The 20778-nt window shown below is 38.9% G+C and overlaps 1 protein-coding gene across 5 annotated transcripts in view; it reads left to right on the forward strand.

Annotated features, from left to right (window-relative positions):
* DCAF8L2 (DDB1 and CUL4 associated factor 8 like 2) overlaps positions 1-20005 on the forward strand; it is a 176885-nt gene extending 156880 nt beyond the window's left edge. For all 5 annotated transcript variants that reach the window (XM_050777594.1, XM_050777593.1, XM_050777595.1 and 2 more), the window contains one exon: positions 16833-20005. In XM_050777594.1, coding sequence (XP_050633551.1) covers positions 16891-18771 — 1881 coding nt within the window. In that variant the 5' untranslated portion in view covers positions 16833-16890 and the 3' untranslated portion in view covers positions 18772-20005. The remainder of the gene's footprint in view (positions 1-16832) is intronic.
* The last annotated feature ends 773 nt before the right edge of the window (positions 20006-20778 follow it).

Consider the following 20778-nt stretch of genomic DNA (forward strand, 5'->3'; position numbering starts at 1 on the left):
AATTCATAATGTTATAAGACTGGTTGTCAAAAATGTCTTTATGTAGCAATGATAAGACAAAACATTAAGGAACTTATTACATAATCCTCGTGTGGGTTTAGAAGTTGGAATGACCCACCCTTCCCATGACACCTGAAGATATTTAGGTCTCTATAAGTCCTAGGTTTTCAACAAATTGGAGGTAAAGGTGGTGAGAGGAGAAAAGATATTGGATTTTCTACTAATTTCATCCTATGACATTTGAAATCACATATATTATTTGTTTGTTTGCTTATTTATATATTGTGATAAAAACATTTAACATGAGATCTACCCTTAACAAATTTTAAGTACACAATACAGTATTGTTAACCACAGATAATGTTGTACGGCAGACCTCTAGAACTTATTCATCTTACATAACTGAATCACATATTTTATTTATTTTATTTATTTATTTTGTTTTTTGAGACAGAATTTCGCTCTTTTGCCCAGGCTGGAGTGCTGTGGCACGATCTCGGCTCACTGCAACCTCCGCCTCCCTGGTTAAAGTGATTCTCCTGCCTCAGCCTCCCGAGTAGCTGGGATTACAGGTGCCCACCACCAGGCCTGGCTAATTTTTGTGTTTTTAGTACAGACGGAGTTTTGCCATGTTGGCCTGGCTGGTCTGCAACTCCTGACATCAGGTGATCCACCCGCTTCGGCCTCTCAAAGTGCTAGGATTACAGGCGTGAGCCTCTGCACACAGCCACATATTTCATTTTTGAAAAAGAAAATAAAAACTTACCAAAGTTTGTTTAGCTGTATTTGCAATTCAAGCTGTGAAACAGATCACAACATGGCACTCATATATTTAAAATAAATATATCACAATGCTGGCAAATATTTGGCATGTAAACCTTTGCTTTGGGGGACCTAAACATATTTCATGTCATTGACTTTAGCCTAGCATCAGAGATATAGCTCCCATTTTGTATCACAGGCCTTTAATATCATTGTTCAAACTTTTGACACAAATGTTGAAATATTTAGAATCAAGTACAGTATCTTGAACTTTGTGACCACCGAACTTGCTCTGGCTGTGTCTTAGTCAGTTTGCACTGCTGTAATAAAAATACCGTGGGCTGGGTGACTTAAACAACAGACATTTAGGCTGGGCATGGTACACCTGTAGTCCCAGCACATTGGGAGGCTGAGGCGGGTGGATCACTTGAGGTCAGGACTCCTGAGGTGGAACTCCTGAGTTCGAGAACAGCCTGGCCAACATGGTGAAACCCTGTCTCTACTTACAAAGAAAAAAAAATACAAAAATTAGCCAGGCGTGGTGGCACATGCCAGCAATCCCAGCTATTCGGGTGGCTGAGGCACGAACCTGGAGACACGGAGGTTGCAGTGAGCCAAGATTGCACCACTGCATTTCAACCTGGGCGACAGAGAAAGACTCTGTCTCAAAAACAAAAACAAAAAACAAACACAAAACCCAGACTTTTACTTCTCACAGGTCTAGAGGTTAGGAAGTCTGAAATCAAGGTGCCAGCCGATTAGATTGCTGGTGAAAGCCCTCTTCCTGATTCTATCCTCATATGGCAGAAAGAGAGAGAGAAATATCCTTGGTCTCCTCCTTTTTTAATAAATGCATTACCAAATAAGGACTCCATCCTCATAACCTCATCTAACTCGAATCACCTCCCAAAAGCTCCAGCATCCCATTAGGGCATAGGGATTCAACATATGAATTTTAGGAAGACACAAATACACAGTACATAACAGGCTGACACCAATAATGGCAGCTAACCTTTACATCGTGCTCACTATGTACCATGAAACGTTTTAAGCATTTCAAAACTATTAATTTATTTAATGTTAATAATTTATTCCATTTACATTTATTTATTTATCCCACAATTCTCTCTGAAGTAATTGGTATAATCGGTATCACTTTACATACAGTGAGACAGAAACATAGAAATGTTATATAGTTTGCCCAAGATGATACAATTGGAAAAGGGTAAGACCATGATTCAAACCCTGGTCCTGGGTCCCGTGTTGTTGTTGTTGTTTTTATTGTATATATTTAAGCTGTACAACATGATGTTTTGATCTACATACACATAGTGAAATTGCTACTACAGTTAAGCAAATTAACATATACGTCTCCTTACATAGTTAACCTTATTTGTGATAAGAGCACCAGAAATCTGCTGACTTAGCAAATTTCCAGTAAACAATGCAATGTTACCAACTATAGTCTTCATGCTGTACATAAGATCTCTAGAATTATTCATCTTACTTAACTGCAACTTTGTACCCTTTGACCTACATTTCCCCATTTCCCTCTCCCACCAACCCTGGTAGCTACCATCCTACTCTGTTTCTATGTATTCCACTTTTTTTAGATTCTACATATCCACGGGATCATGCAGTATTCTTCTTTCTGTCCTTGGCTTATTTCACTTAGCATAATGGCCTCCAGGTTCATCCATGTTGCTGCAAATGGCAGGATCTCCTTTTCTAAGGCTTAATAATTTTCGTGTGTGTGTGTGTGTGTGTGTGTGTGTGTCAAGGTGCCAGCTGATTAGATTCCTCTTTATAATTATGTCCTCACATAGCAGATATTATGTATGTATATATATATACACACATATATACACTCTATCAAAATTTCTTTAAGCATTCATCCATCAACAGACACTTAGGTCGTTTCCATATCTTGGATACTATGAAAAATGCTGCAGTAATATCTCCATAAGTTGCTGATTTCACTTCCTTTAGGTATATAACCAGAAAAGGGATTGCTGGGTCATATGATAATTTTACTTTTAATCTTTTGAGTAATCTCCATAGTATTTGCTGTAATGACTATACCAATTTACATTCCTACCAACAGTGTGCAAGGGTTCCCCCTTTTTTTTTTTTTTAATTTTTTTGAGACGGAGCCTCGCTCTGTTGCCCAGGCTGGAGTGCAGCAGTGCAATCTCGGCTCACTGCAACCTCCACCTCCCAGGTTCAAGTGATTCTCCTGTCTCAGCCTCCTGAGTAGCTGGGACTACAGGTGCGTGCCACCATGCTCAGCTAATTTTTTTGTATTTTTAGTAGAGACTGGGTTTCACTGTGTTAGCCAGGATGGTCTCAATCTCCTGATCTCGTAATCCACTCCCAAAGTGCTGGGATTACAGGTGTGAGCCACCGCGCCCGGCCATGGGTTCCCTTTTATCCATACCCTCAACAACACTTGTTATCTCTTGACTTTTTTATAATATTCATCCTAACAGGTGTGAGGTGATATCTCATTTTGGTTTTGATTTGCATTTCTGTGGTGATTAATGATATTAAGCACTTTTGATATATTTGTTGACCATATTTAGTTATGTCTGGAAAAAATATATATTCATGTCCTTGGGCCATATTTTAATTGGATATTATTTTTATTATTGCTATTGATTAGAGTGAGTTCCTTATATATTTTGGATATTAGCTCTTATCAAATATATGGTCTGCAAATATTTTCTCTTAATCCATAAGCTGTGTTTCCATTTCGTTGTTTCCTTTACTCTACAGATGCTTTTTAGTTTGATGTAGTCCCACTTTTTATATTTGCTTTTGATGCTTGAGCTTGTGGTATGATATGCCACAAAAAGTCATTGCCAAGGCCAATGTCAAGGAATTTTTCCCCTATGTATTTTTTCTAGAAATTTCAATTTCATTCTTATATTTGGGCCTTTAATCCATTTCCATTTGATTTTTGTGTATAGTATAAGATAAGGGTTCAATTTCATTATTTTGCATGTGGATATCCAGCTTTCCCAACACCATGAATTGAAGAAACTATCCTTTCCTCATTGTGTGTTCTTGGTGCCCTTTTCAAAAATTAGTTGATCATGTGTGGTTGGATTTACTTCTAAGGTTTCTGTTCTGTTCCATTTTTCTGTGTCAGTCAATGTGATATACAACATTAACAGAATAAAAGATAAAAACCACATGATCATCTCAATAGATGCAGATAAAGTATTTGACAAAGTTAAGCATCATTTTTTGATAAATAAAAAACTCCCAACGAAATAGGTATAGAAGGAGATTTTCTCAACACAGTAAAACTCATTTATGAAGAGCCCACAGTTAACATAATAATCATAGTTTTCAGTGGAAAACTGAAAGCTTTCTCTCTAAGATCCCATATAAGGAAAAGATGACCACCCTTGGCATTTCTATTCAACATAGTACTAAAAGTATGAGCAAGGGCAATCAGACAAGAAAACAAAATTAAACCTATCTACATCAGAAAGAAAGAAGTAAAAATATCCCTGTTTGCAGATGCCTGGTCTAACTAACACATAGAATCAGTGGTGAAAGAGAGTAGCTGTAAGAAGGAGGGCCAGCATTCCTACTAGATCCTGGGCACTGTCCAAGCACATTAACAAAAAACCCAAGAGTGCCCTTCGTGCCTGAGCATTGAGGCAAATGAGAGAGCAAGAGGGTCTGTAACACATGAACCATGACTCTGTGCAAGAGTAAAATGTGACCCACCATATTTCAAAGTCTGAAGTATCACATTAGGAGTAAAGGCAAAATTTCCAAAAACAGAGAAGAGCAAAAATTCCTTTGAGCGTGTAAATGAGAGGAGAAAGAAATTGTGGCACCACTCTCAATAATAATAATAACATGTTTGATAAAATATACCTTTGGTTACTTTTTAAACTTATCTGCCTAATTCTCTATTGGGGAGCATAAAAATTCTGTTAGGTGACCCCAGAAACTTTGTGTGTTTTAGTTTTATATCTGTATTTTACACATTACCATAAGTATCCTTGGACAGTCTTAGAAATAATGTCCTGTATTCCATTTCAAGTATATAAATGTCTCTAATGAAATTCTTGCAGTTTTATGTGTTCAATATGTGCTTTATGAAACACACAATTAATAACTGGTGAAGAGCGAGCAAAATATACTTTTCAAAGTATATCTTATTTTTCTTAAATGGTACAATTTCTGTAACTCACTAAATTATGCAACCAATAGAAATTATATGAAGAGCTCAAACTTTCATAAACACTATAGTTTTAATTTGAAGTGATGAAAGTGATTAGAGTTGGGGGCTGCCTTCCACATTTATGACAGGTGGTAGTCATTCATTCTTTGGAGATATTGATACATTTTCAGCATAATTAAGAGAAAAACAAATAGAGTAATTATAATGAAATTACAATTATTTTCTATCTATGCAGATGCTTCTCTTTCTAACTTTAAAATGATTCACATCCTCCTGGGACAGGGCAACAATTAGGCCTGCAGAGTAGATTGGAATCAAAATATAAAGACAGGATGGTGCTAAATAGTGAAGTACTGGATAAAACAGCAACTCCAACCAGATGAAAAGATAAGCAGCAATAAAGGATATGAGAACTAAATTCTTTTAGTGTTTAAAGGCTTCCTTTCTGTCTATTGGGGCTACTCTCTTGGAAACATAAAGCCAGTTTGTTTTGCTTCCTTCTGAACTCATTTTAAGTTGTTCAAAACATACTCTTTGCATAATGCTTCTTTATTTTCAATCACATGTTGTCTATCTAATGAATTGTGAACTACTAAAATCCATACTTGCAGATATTTGTACTTTTAAATGTGTCATCAACTTTAATTAGGACTTGCAAAGTGGGAGGATGGTGACAGGAGACTCGATCAGTTTCTGTAAATAAGTCCAATGCTGCGTCTTCTACTTTCTACCATACATGCATATTAAGAATGGGGTCTGCAGATTCCTTCACACAGTTGTAGGAAGAATTCAGCTTCCCAAACTCTGGATGGAATCTAGAAGTACATTACAGTGAATCAGAAAGCAAAATAGCGTCCACTGTGTAGCAGCCAAATTAATCCCATGTGTTTGACAGTAAATGGGCACCCACTAATAGAATCGGAAATTTAGGCCAGCAAAAATCCAAGAATTCTGATTAAATATTTAAAATATTAAGACATTAAAAATAAACACTAAAACATCAAAAGTACTAAAAACAAATGCTAAAATATTAAAGCATTGAGAACAAATATTAGAATACACTACGATCTTGGCTTAATTAGATAAGACACTTATGTAACTTTAAAACAGCCTCAGGTGCTACGGGTGGCTCAAGTCCTATAGGCATCTGGAATTCATATTCAAAATGAAACCAGAAGTCACCCCTTCATACTCCACCCCATTCTGTCCCTTCACTACTTCCTGAATCAGGGCCACATGAAGCAGACAGATGGCCGACATGGTGGCGTACCTTCTCTTTCCTTCATAGCACTTATCTGTCAAGTAGGTCAGTGACATTTCCAGGCAGTCAACAATGAATTCAGTACTTCTCTTGAATTTACTCCTCTGTTTTGCCACTGCCATTAAGGTCAGGACTATATCGTCTTTTATCTGCACTCTGTTTTGCCACTGCCATTAAGGTCAGGACTATATCGTCTTTTATCTGCACTATTCTGATAGCCACTTAGTTGGTTCTTTCATTTATTTTCAACAAATCTTTACTTGGTGCCTACTCTGTACACGTTACCAAAAGCCATAGTCATATGGATGAATCAAAAGCAGTATCTGCTTTCAAGTAACTTTCTCTTGAGCAAAGTAAACTAGACACATAAAAAGTATTACCGGCATTTTATAAAAGTTTGTAAAAATATTTATTTCAGATAGAATGTGAGAAATTGTTCAAATGTAATTAATTTCCAATCATCTTGCCTTGCCTGTCTCCAATTCATTTCCCACCCTGAGAGCAATAATTATAAAATGCAAATCCTATCAGGTAATCCTTTGCCTAAATTATCTGTGCATTAGTTAAAATTTAACTTCTTCTCAGCATGCCTTTATAAGAAAGCAGCAGTTCTCAAAGTGTGATTGGGGAGCTTGAGGGTGGTCTCTGAGACCTTTTAAGTGGGTCTGCAGGGTCAAAATTATTTTATGGTAAGTCTAAAATATTATTTTTTCCAGTCTCATTCTCTCACAAATGTACAGTCGAATTTTCCAGACACTGCATAAAGTGTGATATTGCAACAGATTGCATGAAGAAGCAGATATGAGAATCCAGATGTCTTCTATTAAACCAGACAATAAAAATATGCAAAATTGTAAAACAATGCCAATCTCCTTATTAAATTTGGTTTGTTGGGAAAAAATCTTTCATAAAATGTATTATTTATGTTAGCACATATTGGGTTGATTATTGTTTAAAATAAATTAATAAATATTTAAAAGTTTATCAGCTTTAACTTGTAGTACGGCAAATATAAATGGATATAATTCATACACACGCAAGCCCTTTGGGATTCTCAATAACTTTTAAGAGCGTAAAGGCACTCTGAGACCAAAAAGTTTGAGAAATGCTGCATTAAAACATGCCAAGTTGTGAGCTGGCCTTGTCTCGTATTGCTGCTTACATTTACTCTGTGTTCCAACCATACTAAGATTTTCCATTTTCCAAAATGTATCATGCTCTTTCCTCCCTCCTGTCACAGGAGGCTTCCCACCTCCACCTGCTTCCCACCTTGTTGGATACTAGGCAGAAAAGGGACTGAAACAAAGTGAGTCTGAGCCAGAGGAGCATGGGCATGCATACATAAGGGCCCAGAAGAAAATTCACGTTAGGTGGCTATGTGCTGCTCTGTTGCTCCTGCTTTCAATGTTTTGCTCAAATATCTTTTCTGGAAGCCAATCTAAACACTATGTCTACCCCAAAACAGTATCTCCTTTCACTGTACTTTCACAGGACCCTCTGTTAATAATTCAATTAGCATATATTTGGCTATTTTAATTGTTTTTAATGGAAATTGTTCTAGAATATAGAGAATCTTTTTTTTTTTTTTTTGCCTCTTTTGTTTCCAAATGACAGTCTGAAGTTAATGGACTTCCCAGAAATTTGAATAAGTGTTTCTAAAATCTAGGAAGCACATTTAAATGTAAGGTTTGCCAACACCTTATGAAATCGTCACACAAAAAATTCTACTAATCTTAGTATGCATTTCACTTTAAAATCATTACTGGTTTGCAAATGTATCTCTCCCACTGGGATGTTATTTCCATGAGGGCAGAAAACACGACAAACCCACTACATAAGGAAGGTGATATAGCATTTTAGAAATGATTGTCTTTTAAATCCTTAAACCCACCAAAGCAATCAGATTAATAACCCATCTTTTTCTTTGATTGACATTTTCAGAATCAGGCTGCCATACTTCTGGTCTCCAAGAGTAGTTACGGTAATGTCCTGGGATATTCAAGTGGCACTGGAAGGTTTTGTCTAAAAAACATCTTCCCCAGAGTAGGAAGTTCCCCTTAGATTAAGAAAATAGCTTCTAAGAAAATTGAGCCACATCTTAGAATGAACTACTTTACTCTTTTAATCGAATTGTTTTGCCTTAATAGCTTGAGTCCACATGACAGTGCTCTGAATCATCCTGTCCTCCTAAGCTTCATATATACTTGCAGGCCTAGTTGAACACATTTGCTGATCAGAGCAAACTTTGACTTCCCTAGGACCTCCAACCTGCTGACCCTATCATATTTGCCATTTCCATCTTCTTCCTCAAGTCCTTAATTCCCTTTTTAATATAGTTAAATTTCATGGTTTGTTATTATAAAATTTCACTATGTAAAATCTAAGCTCCTTTGTCCCCCACCCCCAACTCTCTGTCATCATCAACTAGCAAAAGAATTTGGAATTTACTTCAATCCAGGTATCTGCCTACTCCATTTCTGTCCTCAAGTATCTGAAATGGTTAGAGAAAAACAAGTAGCAATGCTGTCTCACTTTACGTTTGTGTTATGAAACTAAAAGTGGTCTGATCTGCTTCCAGGCAACAAATCTCCATTTCTCTATTGGACTAATTCTCTCATTCTCTGAGTTGGCAGTTCCAAACCTTCTTCTGTCTCAAAGCTCTAGCACAGAGGTATTCCTTCTCATTCATAAGTGATTTCCTTGCTTCTTTATTCACTTCAGGAACGGAAGCAGTTAGAAGATAACATGCATATACTCTTTCACCACCAGATCTAACAACCTGCCTGCCTCCATGCCAAATATTTCATCTCCTCTCCTGCTACAACCCCTCCACCTGTGCGTTGAATCCTGTTTTCTCTCCCCTATTTAAGACTTTCAGAAACTTCTGTCCCCCCTGCATTACAACTTTCCCCTCACTACTGAATCATTATCATTAGTATATGACATCCTGTGATAAACCTGATTTTTAAAAAAATCTATTGACCCCATTTCCCTTTGTTATCACTCTAGTTCTCTTCTCTTTGCAGCAAAACTCTATAAGGGTTGTCTCTCCTCACTCACCATCATCACTTCTTCCCTCTCCTTTCTCTCCCCAAACATTCCTGGCCAAGCTTTTTTCTCGTAAGTCTTATAAAAAGAGTTACAATAAGTCACTGGTTACCTCCCTCTTACCAAATTCAGTGGTCACTTCCAAGGCTTTTTCTTAACCTCTTGGCAATATTTGGTACAGTCAATCACACCCAACTTTGTAAAATAAATTCTACACTTTCTTCATATTCTCATATTTTTCTCCTACATAACTGGCTGCTCCTTCTGCTCCATATGGTTGTTTTCTCCTTTCTTCCTAAAATAAATGTTGGAGTTTTCCAATGCCTAGTTCTCAGATCTTTGCTTTCTCACTATATTCATTCCCTAGGTGATCTCCTTTACTCCCAGTGGCTAATGACTTCTAAATTTATATCTATATTTATAATCTTTCCTGTAAACTCCAGACATGTGTATCCAATTGCCAACTCAGTGCTTCTGTTTTCTCAATGTTTTGTGGACATTTTTATACTTGATGTAAATAAAACAGAACTCTTGATTCCCCATCTTCATCCCTAATCCTCACTGTAGTAAATGTCACCACCATTAACCCATTATTCCTGTCAAATACTTAGGAGTTACCATTGATTCCTATCTGTCCACCAGAGGCTGGATAGCTTACATTTACACATCCAGATTCCTTCTCCTCCCTTCTTAATGTGATTGAGTGGGAAGCACCAGCAGGAGAGCACAGAAAGGAGAATAAATCTGGGGAATTTATTTCTCTGACTGCCTCTCTATGGGTTCACAGAGGAATGGCTATGTCACACCAGACTCTCCACACTCCCTTTTTCGTCTCAGGTTTTTGATAACTTCTCTCTGCCTTCTATACCTTTTGGCTTAGGAGTATAATGTCTTCCTGTTCGTAATAGCAATGATGTCCGCATGCTTCCCTTGTGATTTAGCCTGCTCTCACCTTTGTAAGGAGCCCACTTGTTGAACTGCTTCCAATTACCCAACTGGTATGTTTCTTGCTGACAGGCTAATTCACCTCACACTCATATTCAGCTCATCAGCAAATGCTGCCTTTTCCACTTCAAAATATATTCCAAACTTAACTAATTTTCTCCACCTACACCATTCCAACACTAGTTTAATCCAGTTTAATTTCTCACCTGGATTAGAGCAATAGTTTAGTACATCTGTTCTCTCTTCTCCTCCCATGCTATTCTCCACACAATAGCTGGTGTCATCCTTTTAAAAAGTAAGTCACACAATGCATTCCCCTGCTGGCAAGCTCCCAAAGGTTTTCCAGCACACTTAGAATAAAATAAAGCACTCTAATTCCTTATAATGGTAAACAAGGTTCTGTTTAGTTGGCCATGGCTACTTCCAATCTCATTGCCTGTCACTCTCCCTAAAGCTTACTCGCACTGTTTGAATCACAGCCTCCTTGAAGTTCCATGAACACTCACATTGTGATCCTACTTCAGATAAGTTGCACTCAGTATCACTTTATAAGGAATGTTCTTACTCTAGGTACTTAAGGATCTATTTCTCTTTTCATTCGGCCCTCTACTTAAATGTCACCCCATTAAGGAGTCCTTCCTGAATGTGCTATCTAAAATAACAACTCATATTTTATATGCACTTACACAACTTTAATTCTCTCCATAATATTCCTTACTGCTTCATCTGGTCTATCTATATATTAATTTGTCTATTTTCTCTTTCATCCACTATATTACATACTCCATGAGTCAACGGAATGCCACTTTTATTCACCACCGTATTATCAGTACCTAGAATAGTACATGGCACATAGAAGTCCTAAATAAATGCATGGTGGATTAATGAACGAGAATGGAAATATATAAAATGAATTGATGAGATGTAAAGCCAAACTTAAACAAAAACTTAAATGAAAAGCCAATTTATAGTCAAAATTTGCCTAATAAGCAAATATGAAAAGCAGATTGATAAAATAGCATCAGGTTAAAGTAATCTGATTCACCCTCTAACACTGGAACTGTTCTTTGCAACGGGTCAAGACATATCCAAAGCCGATTAAGATTTCCTGATATAATTTGGATATTTGTACCCTCAAATCTTGTGTTAAAATTTGATCCCGAAGAGAGTCAGAGCCACCACCACTCTCCCTCTCTTCCCCTCTCCAGAGCCACCAGACCTTCAGGGTCTCTGCAGCCTGCCTCCTCAGCCTAGCCCCCCCTGCCCCCACCCCCAGGCCCCAGCACCATGCCTCAGAAGACCTTCAAGCAGCCTGCACCTTAAGACAAAGAGTAGATGTCTCACTTACCGGAGAGCAGCATCCAGCCAGAATCCCTGTGATAACAGGATACAAGAGTGAGAAGCAGCTGCCTGTTCTGGATGAAACAAAGTTCCTTGTGCTAATCAAGCCTTCTTCCTGTTGGTGACTGGGCACAGAATGATGAGCATCACCTCGCTGATTTCAGAGGTGTATGAAGAGTGAGAAGGATGAAGATGGCTTCCTATATATGGTATATGCCTCCCAATAGATTTTGGAATGAAATTGTCACTGTAAAACTAGATAAAAATGCATTTATTCTAGAATTTTACACCATTACCAAAGAAAAAAAGAAGTGTTACCAACTGAGATGGATCAGTTTATCTAATTGCAGATCTCCAAAACAGTAGTGTTCCCACCTAGGAAGTTAGGAAGTTGTTCTTGTAATTAAACAGAAAAACTGAGCCCCAAATGAACACACTCAGGTCTAGAAACTATATTATTTAACCTAGGCTAGCTTGCTTCCAAATTTTAGAATTTTTAAAATAAAATATTTTGCATTCTAAGTTACCAATAAAATAGACTTTCAAGTTATTTTAATATTGTTTTCCCCTAAAGAGGAACTTCCCATTCTAGCAGTAATTTAAAGGTATTCAGAGAGACACTGAGTCTTATCTTTAGGTTCACAGAACCTGCCACCTTTTTATAGAGGGGTTTTTACTCAACTAGAGAAATCTCTCTAAGAGGATCTTTAAGCATACGTTGTGAACCATAATCCCTCAAAATGCATATATCATAGTAGTTGGCACAAGCGCAGGGTAAATGGGGTGTGTAGGAAAATAACTCTAGCCAGGCCTGGTGGCTCACACCTATAATCCCAGCACTTTGGGAGGCCGAGGTGGATGGCTCACCTGAGGTCAGGAGTTTGAGACCAGCTTGGCCAATATGGTGAAACTCTGTCTCTACTGATAGAAAAATTAGCCAGGTGTGGTGGCACACGCCTGTAATCCCAGCTACTCGGGAGACTGAGGCAGGAGAATTGCTTGAACCCAGGAGACAGAGGTTGCAGTGAGCTGAGATCATGCCACTGCACTCCAGCCTGGTCCACAGAGCGAGACTTCATCTCAAAAAAAAAAAAAAAGAAAGAAAAAGAAAAGAACTCTGACTGCTGCTCGGGGTTCTTGATCCCTATCAGAAGTATACCAAAAGTCTATGCTCTCGCAAGTGTTAGACAGCTATTTGATTTGTTCTCTGGATAGTTACATACATAAAAACACCACCACTCAATAGGAAACTTAAATAATTCATAATTTTAGTCTAGTTTCTTAGAAGATCCCAGAGAAAAAGAGTGGCATTTCTTCTATTTCAGGTTTTGTCTGCTCTAAGTGCTCTAACTAGTGTCTGCGTTGGTAAAGAAACCAGCAGTGTACCAGTGTCATTCTTTAGGACAGCCATAGAAACCACAGAACAGTAAAACTAAAAGCATAAAAATTAAGATGCGCTCCCTTCTACCTTTTGGCTTATAGCTATGGATGATCCCCATTTTTTAAACTGTGTAACTAAATAGTATTAAAAGGTTCTCACACTTTATTTTTTATTTCATTTTATTTTATTTTTTGAGATAGGGTCTTACTCCATGACCCAGGCTGGAGTGCAGTGGCGCAAATACAGCTCACTGCAGCCTCGATCTCCCAGGCCCAAGGGATGGGATTCGCTTGTCTCAGCCTTCTGAGTAGCTGGGACTATAGGCACGTGCTATCACACCTGTCTAATTTTTTTGAAAGGTTCTCACATTTTAAACAGTAGTTCAGTAGTTCACTGTTAGGTCAAACGACCATCAGAATTCTCCCACCCTAAGTCCATGCCATTTTTGGAGAAAACATAAAAGGGGGCATGCGCTGTTTACGAATATTTTGTTTGTTTGTTATTTGAGACAGAGTCTCACTCCGTCACCCAGTCTGGAGTGCAGTGGCGTAACCTCGGCTCACTGCAACCTCCGCCTCCCGAGTGCAAGTGATTTTTGTGCCTCAGCCTCCCGAGTAGCTGGGACCACGTTCACGCCACCATGACCTGCTAATTTTTAGTAGAGAGGGGGTTTTGCCATGTTGGCCAGGCTGGTCTCAAACTACTGACTGCAAGTGATCCACCTACCTCAGCCTCCCAAAGTGCTGGGATTACAGGCATGAGCCACCATGCCTGGCTTTTATTATTTATAATTTTTATTTATTTTTTGAGACAGGGTCTCATTCTGTCGCCCAGGCTGGAGTGCAGTGGTGTGACCTCAGCTCACTGCAACCTCCACCTCCTGGGCTCAAGTGATCCTCCCACCTCAGCCTCCCAAGTAGCTGGAATTACGGGTGTGTACCACCACACCTGGCTAATTTTTTGTATTTTAGTAGAGATGGGGTTTCACCACGTTGGCCAGGCTGGTCTCAAATTCCTGACCTCAAATGATATGTCTACCTCAGCCTCCCAAAGTGCTGGGATTATAGATGTGAGCCACCATGCCTGGCCTGTTTACAGATATTAATGTCAGGAGTTAAATATCTTCAAGTCCAACCTATGATAAAAGACCAATGCTTCCTACTACTTGTTGGGGTTCACTATTTACTTTTTCTCAGGAGTATCACAGGAAGATCACAATTACACCACTTTAGACTGTACACGTAGCAATTCACAACTTACTCCTGTGTGTTTAGATGTATCTGGAAGACCTGTATCTGTTAATGAACGTTGTTTACTGTAATGGAGGGGAAAACAAGATTCCTGCATCTGGGCCCTTGACTGATTATTAAAGGGGTTCTTGTTACCTGCTCTCCCTGTTACATGCATCTGTCCACTTGGCTAACTTTTAATATGTATATTTTTATATTATGTAAGTTCTTAACTGGCCTATCTCGTTTAAATTGTATACATCATTATATTTGACATTACTGTAACTACTGTACAATCAATAAAATTCCTATGAGAAACACTGCTTAAAACAAATATCATACTGAAGGGTGACCTATATTCCATATTAGTTGGTGGTCACTTTATTTATAGAATGTTTAAAATAAATATATTTTAATGAACTAAGCTGAAGAAAAGCACAATTAAAAGCTATCAAAAAAATTGATGCCCAGTGTTGAAAGTGGGGCCAGGTGGGAGGTGTTTGGATCATGGGGATAGATCCTTCATGAATGGCTTGGTGCCTTCTCTCCAGGTAATGAGTAATTTCTCACTCTATTAGTTCTCACAAGATGTGATTGTTAAAAAGAGCTTTGCACCTCCTCTTTTCCCGCTCCCTCTCTTACCACATGACACTCCCGCTCCCCTTCTCCTTCTGCCATGATTAAAGCTTCCTGAGTTCCTCACTAAAAGCAGAACCTCGTGCCTGCCTCTTGTATAGCCTGCTGACCTTTTAACCAAGTAAACCACTTTTCTTTCTAACTTACCCAGCCTCAGCTATTCCTTTAGAGCAAAGCAAAATGGACTAAGACACTTCCTTTCCTGGACAATTCCTTTATGGGTATGTTAGGCTTTGATGCTCTAGGTTTCCTGTTTTTGTGTTCCATGGCTGAGCAAGACCCTTTGTTTATGAACATGAATTCTTTTAAATAATTACTATGCAATATATCATACACATAAAATGTGTATGCCTAGCAATAAATAATAAAAAGAATAACTGGACACCTATACTGAGGATAAGATATAAATAATGCCAAGAATTTTTGAAGTTCCATCTTTCTCAGATTTCAACCTTCTTCTCTTTTTGAAATTTAATCATTATCCTGAGTTGTGAATCAATTACTCCCTTGCCTTTTTAAATGATGTTATTTTATATGAAAATAATATAGACTTGCAAAAAATTGAAATTATTGACTATCCTTGTTAATTGTGTTTTCACTCATCATTGTGTTAAAGATTCATCCATGCTCATGTATTCAATTCTAGTCTAGTCTACTCACTTCTGTACATTATTCCATTATATATCCATGTTATTCCTGATGGGCTTTTCAGTGGTTTTCAGTTTGCTGTGCTAGGCTTTACAAGTTGCTATGAATACTCTTCTACATATCTTTCTGTTACTATTGGCCTTGGAACCATCCGCTTTCTTTAGAAGACTGTGTACTTCTACTTTTAATCAATTTTGCATTTATCTTGCAGTTACTCTGAGGGAAACTTTGTTTTCCTCATTCTGGCATTCTTAGTTAGCAGTTTACTGTAGCCCTTTGAAAATATGCTGACATCACCTTAGATAATTCATTCACAAAAACTATTAAATTAACACAGTAATGCCAATTAACTGTCTCTGTAGAGCTGTTTTCTGTTCCTTAGAGGCCCCACAGAAACCTCTGACATATTGTGGGTGATATGTAAGAGATTTTATAGTTCTATGACATCACATAATTTCTTTTTCCATAAAATTGTGTTGGTGTTCCCTAAGTATCTTAAATTGAATTAACTCTAAATAAATATATAAGAACTCTAGTGGCATAAGAAAAAAAGGAAGTACTACTTCTATCTCAAATAGGTGAAGCCATTACTCATTTCAATGTCCACTTTCAATTGATCAGTTGATTTCAGCCCTCATTACACTGAGGGTCTAAATTCTTTTCACTAAAGGAGCCTGCCAGATTTAACAAATAAAAATAGAGGACACCATGTTAAATTTGAATTTCAGATAAATAATAAATAAAATTTTAGTGGCAATATATCTAATGTAATATTTGAGACCTACTCATACTAAAAAAAGTATTCATCCTTCATCTGAAATGCAATTAACTATGCATACCATATTTTATCTGGCAACCCTATATCGATTCTACCAGTTAGAGCACTCAAGGTTTCCCTCAAGCTGCTCGATTTAAGATATTTCTTGTATGTCAAAAAGTCACTAGCTGTGGGACACTTAGCTAACTTTTCACTGTTCTTGCCTACATCTTCATTTTATAGAGTACATTACCTTCAAGCAAAACACTGAGAGGCTTCTAAAAACTATTTTGCTTAAAGAGGATCACTTTTGCTCATGGTTCTCTAATAAGAACATTTTCCAAGGTGCAGCAAGTTTCATCTTCAAAAACCCGCAGCTACTCACAGTGTAAGATGCCTGTCGGGGTGGGGCTCTGGGCCTGGAAAACCTAGAGCAATCTGGATGCTGCGAGGAGGCGAGCAGGTAAGAAGCTTTCTGAACCTCATGGGATCCCATACTGGCAACTGCCTTGGCAGAATAGTTTATTGTCCCCTTTAGCCAATCAGATTGGCGTTTGATTGCCACGCGCTTACTTCCTTCACGACCATCAGTCCTAACCGCAGGCCAACTTTCTTCCCAGAGCTTTTAGGGGCCTGGCCTTTGCAGTTCCAGATCAACTACAGCAAAGATCGTTCGAGATGTCCCACCAAGAGGGAAGCACAGATGGCTTACCAGACTTAGGGACTGAAAGCCTGTTCAGCAGCCCAGAGGAGCAGTCTGGAGCAGTGGCGGCGACAGAGGACTCCTCAGACATTGACATAGCGACCTCAGAGCAGAGTGTGACAATGACCGGAGATGACAGTGATACCAGGGATGGTGGATTCCCCAACGATGTCGGCACAGAAAATCGAAGCTCAGACCGAGAAAGTGCAAGTGAAGACATCGAACTTGACAGCATGGAGGACTTTGAGCATTTCCTCATGAGTGGTGAAAGTTTATTCCATTACCCTTTGGTGGGAGAGGAGGAGACAGAAAGGGAGGAGGAAGAAGAGGAGATACAGGAGGAGGGAAGGGAAGAGGCGGAGGGAGGGGAGGAGGCGGAGGAGGAGGAGGAGGAAGAAGAACAGCCTCGGGCGGGTCCACAATGCAGTGGTGCCAACCATGAGCAGTACTTGTTAGAGGAGGATCGGGCGCTGGAGGAGTGGGTTTCCTCAGAGACATCTGCCCTGCCCCTACCTCGCTGGCAGGTCGTTACTGCTCTTCACCAGCGGCAGCTGGGTTCACGTCCCCGCTTTGTATATGAGGCCTGTGGGGCAAGAGCCTTTGTGCAGCGTTTCCGCCTGCAATATCGTCTTGCAGACCATGTCGGTTGTGTCAATACTGTACACTTTAACCAGCGTGGCACCCGGCTGGCCAGTAGCGGTGATGATCTAAAGGTGATAGTGTGGGACTGGGTACGGCAGAGGCCAGTACTCAACTTTGAAAGTGGTCACACAAATAATGTCTTCCAGGCCAAATTCCTTCCTAATTGTGGTGATTCCACCCTGGCCATGTGTGCCCGTGATGGGCAGGTACGGGTAGCAGAACTAATTAATGCATCATATTTCGAGAATACTAAGTGTGTGGCCCAGCACAGGGGACCTGCCCACAAGTTGGCTCTGGAGCCAGACTCTCCTTCTAAGTTCCTCACTTCAGGTGAAGATGCTGTTGTCTTCACCATTGACCTCAGACAAGACCGGCCAGCTTCAAAAGTTGTGGTAACAAGAGAAAAGGATAAGAAAGTGGGACTATATACAATTACTGTGAATCCCGCCAATACCTACCAATTTGCAGTGGGCGGACAAGATCAGTTTGTAAGAATTTATGACCAGAGGAGAATTGATGAGAAAGAAAACAATGGAGTGCTCAAGAAATTCACTCCTCATCATCTGGTTAATTGTGTTTTCCCAACAAACATCACCTGTGTTGTGTACAGTCACGATGGCACAGAGCTTCTGGCCAGCTACAATGATGAAGATATTTACCTCTTCGACTCCTCTCACAGTGATGGTGCTCAATACACTAAGAGATTTAAGGGGCACAGAAATAATACCACAGTCAAAGGTGTTAATTTCTATGGCCCCAGGAGTGAGTTTGTAGTGAGCGGTAGTGATTGCGGGCATATCTTCTTCTGGGAGAAATCATCCTGCCAGATCATCCAGTTCCTAAAGGGGAACAGAGAAGGTACAATAAACTGTCTTGAACCCCACCCTTACCTACCTGTGCTGGCGACCAGTGGCCTAGATCATAATGTGAAGATCTGGACACCCACAGCTAAAGCTGCCACTGAGCTTACTGGATTAAAGAAGGTGATTAAGAAGAACAAGTGGGAACGAGATGAAGATAGCTTGCACCATGCCAGCCTGTTTGACCAGTACATGCTTTGGTTCCTCATGCGTCACCTGACACAGAGAGGTCATCACCGGGGCTGGAGAAGTGGTGAAGCCGAATTTCCAGATGAAGAATCGGATGAGTCTTCCAGCACCTCAGAGACATCCGAGGAGGAGGGCCAAGACCGAGTGCAGTGCATGCCATCCTGAAGGCCTCATACCCAGTCCAGCTAGATGCCACCTAAGTACACTGGACTTTAAAATTCAGTTTGACTAATTTAGAATTGTCAATAGATTAATAGATTTGCTTTTTGTCTTCTAATTTCCACAATATATGCTGAAAACCATCTCTTCCATTCCTTCCTCTCTGCTTTCCTTTCTTTCTTCCATACATTCCTTCTCTCATTCCTTTCCTCTTGGTTTCTTTATGCCTCTTTTGTTACCCCTTATTCTTACATGAGTGTATACGCAACTTATTTATGCCTCTTTTCCCTTGTTCCCTTATAGTTGACCTCTAGATTTTCTGAATTTTGTTGAAAAAATTAATACCCTTATTAGATGCATCTACTCAAATCTGACATTCTGAAAACAGTTACCTTTTTACTTTTTTTCATCTTTAACAATTTTTTCTGAAGATCAAGTTCTTCAGTTAACCTGAAAATTTCAGAAATATGTTTCTTCTTTAGAAGTAAAATAAGACAAACTATAGTTTTGTTCTGTCGATACTGACACTTAGCTGCACACACACAGTCTCAGAAAAGGAAAAGAGAAGTAGTGTGCAGATTAATTCCTAACACTTGGCCATGCACACACACAGTCTCAGAAAAGGAAAAGAGAAGAAGTAGTGTGTAGATTAATTCCTAACCAGATAATTCATTCCCTCAGAATAAATAACATGAGATTGTCTACATTTTCTGAATCCATATATTAATTTTTAAAAATTTGAGTACACTGTAGCTGGTAAGAATTAAATTAAATTTGATCACATGACATTGTTTACTCTGCGCATTAAGTTTTCTTAAAGTTTTAAGGTTGGGAACTCCTACAGGGTTACCTTCCAGGAAGTCCTCCTGGGACAGCTATTTCCTGTAAATGCCAGCTACTGGTATAAAACTCTCTCATATTTGAAAATACATTTTAATTAACTTTTAAGAACAAGTTGCAATAAAAATTGTTTATACTTACACATAACCATCTGGTGTAATTGGTAGAAAAATCCTATTTGACATCCTCACATTGCTTAAAATTCTCTCTGCTGTTTAAATTGCTTTAAAAATTGTTTTATGCCTCATTTAATATAAATTAAATAAGGGCACTGGATGTCCAATTACTGCTCAATAAAAATATTCATCTTTATTTTATATGTGTTATTTGTGTGAATGAATTCAGAAGATCCCCTTTTCCCCAACACCCATGAACTATACCACACCATTCTCTGTAGACTTTTCTTGGGAAAGAAGGATGTAATGAAACATCTTGTGTCCTGACAATGGCTTTCTTTGATAATACTTCTTGAAATGAGTATTATCTCTGTGTTTTTGGGAAAATGTAGAGCAATTTGCATAATGAGATTAGAATTTAGAGTGGAACATAACGACCGAAGTTCCTACTCACTGAGATCCAAAGTTAGGGACAACTGCCCGGGGGTCTGGGAGCCTCAAGAAGCCCCTACCAAGGTCTGCTCTCAGGAAAAGATCTTAAGAGTCCCAAAAGAGAATTTATAGTCCATAAGAAGAGTGTTAAAACTAGAATTCCAAGTTTGGGGCACCCTGTATAACTTCATGGGATACATACCAGCAATAATATTAACAAAACATTTTTAAAAAATCATTTGGGATTTCAAGTGACAGTGTCAGTGTTAGCAAAAGTGAAAGCAGATAAATTACGCAGTTCTTTCCCCACCTGCTGTTTAGAAGGTCTGCCTCTGGGGGATATATATTCTGCTCACTTAGCTGAACTAAAACTTTACTCAGAGTTCCCTGAATGGTTCTGAGATAGCTTGTGCTACAAGAGGCATTTGGTAAAAGATTTAGGAGGCAAAGGTAAAGTAGTAGCCACATTTGTTTTATGCTAAGAAAGGTGCTACTACAGCTCATGAATATTTTTGCTTATATCCTGGCTTACCTTGGTGTGGGGGCAGCAGCTGGGCCCACAATTGCTCCAGTTCTCCTTCATATCTTCCTTCTTCTTCACCAGCTCCATAAAAAAGAATGCCCA

Source organism: Macaca thibetana, chromosome X (genome assembly GCF_024542745.1).
Source record: "Macaca thibetana thibetana isolate TM-01 chromosome X, ASM2454274v1, whole genome shotgun sequence".
Classification (NCBI taxonomy): domain Eukaryota; kingdom Metazoa; phylum Chordata; class Mammalia; order Primates; family Cercopithecidae; genus Macaca; species Macaca thibetana.